Genomic DNA, 6,411 nt, shown 5'->3' on the forward strand with positions numbered 1-6,411 from the left:
GAACCCCCCTGTACCTTACACCCATCATCACCGAGTCACCGACGCCTCGCAACACCATCTACCCGCCCGTCAAAGTTCGACCGCTTTTCCGAGCTCTACTGGTTCCGAGTCATTAATTTGATCTTGGAGCTGTGTGCTTTCTTCCTAAAGGTACCTCTAGTTTCGTGCTCTATCCCTTCATACAGCCTTTGATGAAGCTTTGACCTGGAAGATCCCAACTTACTTACCTAGGCCTTGCGCAGTTCCAGTTACCTATCCCACGCTCTGCGTCACCCAGTTCGTCCGTCTTGGGCTGCCATTTTCCCGCGTTTAGACCCTCGAATCCCGAATTCCCTACGCAAAGAAGCGTTCCAAATCCAAGCCACTACCTAGCCTCTAACCCCCCCGGTTGTGTGCGCTCCATCTTTGATCTCTCTCCTCCACGTAGCGGTTCGTCCCCTTGTCCTACGTCGGCACAAGGGGTCTTCTTCTCCATCTTCGACATCCTTCGTGCACCTCTGCCGTCGACTCTGCACCGAGGTAGGCGCATCCGCCTATCGGATGCCTGCTGGCGTGTCTGAACTCCCGTTGGTCTGCCGCCACAAAGAGCCAGCACGACACACCGACTGGACCTCTCGCCAGCCCTGGTCCCTCGTCCTTGACAACCGCTTCGGCTCGATCTTTCCCTTAATACTCCCGCGATTAGCCCCAGCTATTCGCCCTTATTTCAACCCGAGACACCCATCTATATGACGACATCATCCGTCCGTCGATTTCTATAATTCCTCGAGGCCCTCCCCGGGCTTTCTATTGCCCAGCTTATACCTCCCTGTCCTGGACAAGCTTCACAGGAAAGCAACATGGCGGACCGACATCCTGCTGCCTCCAAGGCTCGGGGCCGCCGTATTGGTGTTTCCGAGTCCAGTGATGGTGTCGGCGACTTTAGGATAGATGCCGAGATTGGAAAGGGGAGCTTTGCGACAGTTTACAGGGGATACCACAGGGTGAGTGATGTTCCATACTTCTCCCCTTTCCGTTATCAGTTGGCTTTCTCTCTCGTGTTACCACAGAATGCCTTCCATCTCTGCTTGCTCCCCGCGCTAGCTCTGGGTAACGCCTAGGGCCGTTCGTACTTCACCAAAGTCGCCAGCCAAGTGTCTGGAGAATGTAAAGGCATGCATAAAACGAAGGAGGCTGACAATATCATACTACAGACATCAAATGCCCTCGTTGCCATCAAGTCGGTCGAGCTCAGCCGACTCAACAAAAAGCTCAGGGAGAATCTGTACAGCGAAATCAAGATTCTCAAGACCCTGCGGCACCCGCACATTGTTGCCCTCCACGACTGCATCGAGTCAGCTACCCACATCAACCTCGCCATGGAATACTGTGAATTGGGAGACTTGTCCATGTTCATCAAGAAGCGCGACAAGCTGGGCACCAATCCCGCAACTCACGACATGGCTCGCAAGTATCCTGCTATTCCCAATTCAGGTCTGCATGAGGTTGTGGCTCGCCATTTCCTCCAGCAACTCGCCAGCGCCCTAAGGTTTCTCCGGGCGCATAACTATGTCCACCGGGATGTCAAGCCGCAGAACCTCCTTCTTCTCCCTTCTCCTCGGTTCAGGGAGCAAACCGCGCGGTCGATTCTGTCGGGAAGCGATGACTCGTTGATCCCCAACGCCGGGCTCGCCTCCTTGCCCATGCTCAAGCTGGCAGACTTTGGCTTCGCCCGGGTCCTGCCGTCCACCTCCCTAGCCGACACACTTTGTGGCTCCCCTCTATACATGGCGCCGGAGATTCTTCGATACGAACGATATGATGCCAAAGCGGATCTCTGGTCCGTCGGGACGGTGCTGTACGAAATGGTGACTGGCCGCCCGCCCTTCCGGGCAAGGAACCACGTCGAGTTGTTGAGGAAAATCGAGGCTAGCGAGGATCGGGTGAAGTATCCCAAGGACACCGAAGTCAGTAAAGAGATGGTGAAATTAATCGGCAAGCTGCTCACACGTAACCCGGTCGAGCGGATGAGGTTCGAGGATTTCTTTAATGACCCTGTTGTTGTTGGTCCGATCCCTGGCGTCGTGGAAGATGACCTTCCAGCACCACCTCCAGCAACGATATCAGAGCGGATAGCGCCGAGAGATGTCGAGACTGCGGGAAAGACGGAGCAGGACCCTTCGTTGTATCGCCGCGCATCGTATAGGCGTCAGACTGAAGAGACACGGCAGAGCGAAGCCGAGTCAGCCAAGTCCGGCCGCGAGATGCTCTCGAGGTCTCCCCAGGTGGAGGCCCCCGGTGGTTCACGATACCAGTACGCTTCCCGTGAGAACACGCCACGATCGGGTCACTCGCCTCAGCCAGAGGCCGGACAAGGACTCGGCATCCGTCGCCCAGGCCCTCCACCGTCATATGTCTCCGCTCCTTCCAGACCACATCGAGTCTCTCACCCTTCGACTTCCCGTCCGACCACCCGAGCATCCCCTTCCCCGACGTCGTCGTTTCTCCACGACAACGGAGGCCGAGGCAAGCTACGACCGGTCGCCGAACCTGACTTGACCGAACAGGAAAAGGCAGCACAGGATGTGGCTTTCGAGCGCGACTATGTCGTAGTTGAGAAGAAACACGTCGAGGTAAATGCGTTCGCGGATGAGATGGCAGCGAGCCCGCGTCTTCAAGTCTCGCCCAAGGGTGGACAGATGATTCGACGAGCCACACAACAAGGCACGCCAACATCAACGTCGGGGGCCGTCCGAGCACAGCAGTCCCAGGCTGTACAGGTGGCCCAGGGAAGGGGGCCCGGCCACGAGCGTCGTGGGTCGTACGATAAGCCGTTCACCGGGAGCCCCGGGTCGGCCCCGGGCTTCATCACCAAAGCCATCCAAGATGCCAGCGTCCGCCTCTTCGGCTTCAGGATGCCTCAGCACGTCCTCAGCAAAGGACAGTCCCCGCCGCAGATCTACGGCGCCTTCCCAGCTTATCCCACTCCCTCTAGCCATGTCGGCCTGCTCGAGGACGGCAAGCAGGATACGCCCACGGACGAGGACACCCGTGCGGTGAAGCTGATCCAAGATCTGGCCCACCGCAGCGACTGCGTCTACGGCTTCGGCGAGGTGAAGTTTAAGCAACTTGTGCCATTGGCCCCATCGACCGACCTGGCGCTGGGAGGCATCCCCGCCGACGAAGTCGAGGAGGAGGGGGAGGGGGAGGGGGAGGAGGAGGGGTTGACTCTCGAAGCGGTCATTGTCCTGTCAGAGGAAGCGCTCGTGCTCTATGTCAAGGCGCTGACCATGCTAGCCAAGGCCATGGACGTCGCCAACGTTTGGTGGACGAGGAAGACGCGGGGCGAGACGGGGACCATGGCGGTCGACATGGCGAAGGATACCATGGCCCAGCGGATGAACTCGACGGTGCAGTGGGTCCGCGGGCGGTTCAACGAAGTCCTCGAGAAGACGGAGGTGGTGCGGCTGAAGCTGATGGAGGCGCAAAAGCAACTGCCCGAAGACCACGCGAGCCACCCGAATAACCACGGAGTGCAGTCTGGCTCGTCGACGGCATCGGGCGCGAAGCAGGTCTACCTGACGCCAGGCATCAGCGCCGAGAAGCTGATGTACGACCGCGCTCTGGAAATGAGCAAGCGGGCTGCTATCGACGAGATATCGAATGTTGACCTCGAAGGGTGCGTCATATCGTATGTCACGGCCATCTACATGCTCGAGGCGGTGCTGGACACGGACGACGAGAGCTTCAAGAGGCATTACTCGACGTCTGGCGAGCCGACCACGGGAGAGTCGTCCAGTTCGCTGGACCGTGACGACCAACAGGTTGTGAAGAGGAGTAATCTTTCCCTTCTTCCCTCCCCCTTCTTTTTCTCCTTCTCTTTTCCTTCTTTTCCCTTTCTCCATGCACAACACCATGCTCGATATGCGCACTGTAATCCAGGGGGAGGCTAACGTTAAATAAAAAACCACAGTGATCAAAATGATATCATCTCGGTTGGCAGTGGTCCGAAAGAAAATGGCTACCATTGCTGAAGCCTCGAAATCCGAGCAGGCGTATCATAGCACGAGTCGCAAGCGAAGCGGAGACGCCACACCGCGCAGCCTGCAATCGCAAGCCTCCTGAAGCGAACCGGCTTCTGTGGATTTATCTTCGCGAGGCGACGCGACGCAACATGATAACGACTTGACGCCCAGGTCCAAAAAGAAGGGCCGGGCGGTTGCCCTATATTCCATTACACAAAACGCGGATGGTCCTCGGGAAAGAGTCGGCGAGGACCAGAATCCACGTTGGTCATGGAGCTGCATGCCGGCATACTTTCCCCATTTTCCAGGGGCGTTTCGGGCAGAGCATAGAAGAGGATGGCTTCAGGCGACCATCTTCAATGACTTACCCTTCCTATACCAAAATATTCTTTTCCGTTTTCCCTCCAGGTTGCTTTCTTTCTTTCTTTCTTTCCTCAAAGACTTAGTTTTGCGGCAATTTGTTTGGCGTTTGGGATCCAAGATCTGGCGACAAGCAGGGAGCCATGCTTTTTTTCTACTTTTTTCTTCTTCTTTTTTGCCTTCTTTCTCCTTTCCCTTGGTCCAGTCGATTATGGTGTGCTTGTTTTATTTTGAACTGGGGTTCATAGGGATACATGCGTTACTGCAAGCCGGGGCCGCCTGGCATAGGATGATCTTACTGTTTCTCGCCTTTTTTTATGGTTATTACTTTGCATCAACAAGTTGGTTTCTGGATGGGAAATGCATGCGAGGTTGATGGATTACATGGGAAGGTTCTTCTTTTCTTTGGCTATAGGGGTTCTCCTGGCGATGGTCTCTGCTGCATGGTCGTGAACCGTGGGAACGCAGGACTACGCATGGCAGATCCTGGTTGAGGTCACTACGTAGTGGAATGGAACGGGGGCGAAGAATAAGACAAATTACAGGAAATGATGCAAATGAACGTGCTCAGCTGTTGCTTGGTGGATGGTTGAGTTGACTTGTCCTTCGGTGCTGTTCCGTGGCTAATGTCTGAGAACTTACAACAATGACCTTCTTCTCTGTTCACTCTGTGGCCAACGGTCATTTCCATGTCCGGAACTATAGCTAGGCCCCTTTTCTACTCGATATCTCTTTTGTTCCTCCTTTGTCTCTTTGTTCGAGGATAGGCATGAAAATGTATCTCAGTGGAATGAACCAGACGGCGTGTATGAACAAGGAGAGGCAGCTCGTGAGACTTGTGTGTCTGAGATTCAGAGTGTGCCGGTATGGACTCGTAGAGGAACGTTACGGTTGAGTCGAAACACATATTAGCGGCCATGTCTAAAGTGTTCTTGTTCCGCCAGGGAGCGACATGATCGACGCTCATAGCAGCACTTCTGGCGACGCAAGACTCACCTCTAGACCTACTCTACCTTCAAGAGACACATCCGCCAGGGGGCGGGCCGCCATCGTATTCCCCAGCTACCATGCCCTCGAGCAGATTATCACACAAATATACTATCGACGGGGACACAGGGGATATTCTCCGTTGCCATGATCGAGCGCCGCGAGACGAGAGAGCGAAACTTACACGAGCTTGCGGAGGAGAAGAGAGCCGTGACAAGGTAGGTCCATCGTCGTCGTCAGACCAAGAAAGAGGAGTACCGGGAGGAAGAGAAGCAGGAGAAACACGAAAAACGGACAAGACGGACAAGACGAAAGCAACCAAAGAGGGAGAAAGGGAAGGAGGAGGACAGACAGCGGCGTATACGAGCCGACATGGAAAAGAAGATGTCGGCGGAGTTGCTAAACATCGACTGCAACATGGTGATGCGAAAGGGGAGGGTACACCCACCCCCCGGGATTAGGCGGCAGAAGCCATCGGAGGAACTCATCAGGGAGGTGTGGGACGTGAGGGACGACCAGGAGCTGGAAGAATTGACAGCGTCGGGGAACAACGCGAGCCACGGCGTCATGTTGAAATGGGCATGGGAGCTCGTACGGCGGGTTCGGTGCAAAATTCCACAGATTTCAGAACATTGTCCATAATAAGTTCCTGGTCTATTAAGAATAGTAGATACTTGATTTAATCTACCAGGATAAGCATCACATTTTATACCTAAAGCAGGTATAGCAAAAGAATGTATAACATCTCCAGATGTTATAACAAATCTTAGATGTGTTTCTTCAGGTACAACTACTCTATTATCTACTTCTAACATTCTTAATCCACCTTCTTCTAAATCTGATTCTGGTACTATGTATGAATCAAATTCTATAATTTCATCATTTGAATCTAAGAAATCAGGATATTGATAACTTCAGTATCATTGATGACCTTCTACTGTAATTGTCATTGAAGGATCATTAACTTCATCCATTAAATATAATAATTTAAATGAAGGGAAAGCTATTAATATTAATATAACAGCTGGAGTTATAGTTCATATTAATTCTATTAAAGTAC

At 53.7% G+C, this 6,411-nt stretch overlaps 1 protein-coding gene across 1 annotated transcript; it reads left to right on the top strand.

The window, feature by feature from the left end:
* Window positions 1–684: 684 nt before the first annotated feature.
* Window positions 685–4,108, top strand: SODALDRAFT_25121 (kinase-like protein). Its single transcript, XM_028607420.1, has 2 exons — window positions 685–983; window positions 1,194–4,108. The coding sequence occupies exons 1-2, from the start codon at window positions 840–842 to the stop codon at window positions 3,930–3,932; spliced, it is 2,883 nt and encodes a 960-aa protein (XP_028470655.1). The 5' UTR covers window positions 685–839; the 3' UTR covers window positions 3,933–4,108.
* Window positions 4,109–6,411: the final 2,303 nt, after the last annotated feature.

Source organism: Sodiomyces alkalinus, assembly GCF_003711515.1.
Source record: "Sodiomyces alkalinus F11 unplaced genomic scaffold SODALscaffold_1, whole genome shotgun sequence".
NCBI classification, from domain to species: Eukaryota; Fungi; Ascomycota; class Sordariomycetes; order Glomerellales; family Plectosphaerellaceae; genus Sodiomyces; species Sodiomyces alkalinus.

Bases quoted from the DNA above. Each gene is read 5' to 3' on its own strand.
- SODALDRAFT_25121 (XM_028607420.1), top strand. From the start codon at position 840: ATGGCGGACCGACATCCTGCTGCCTCCAAGGCTCGGGGCCGCCGTATT. The intron at 984-1,193 runs GTGAGTGATGTT...ATCATACTACAG, and splicing joins TTTACAGGGGATACCACAGG to ACATCAAATGCCCTCGTTGC.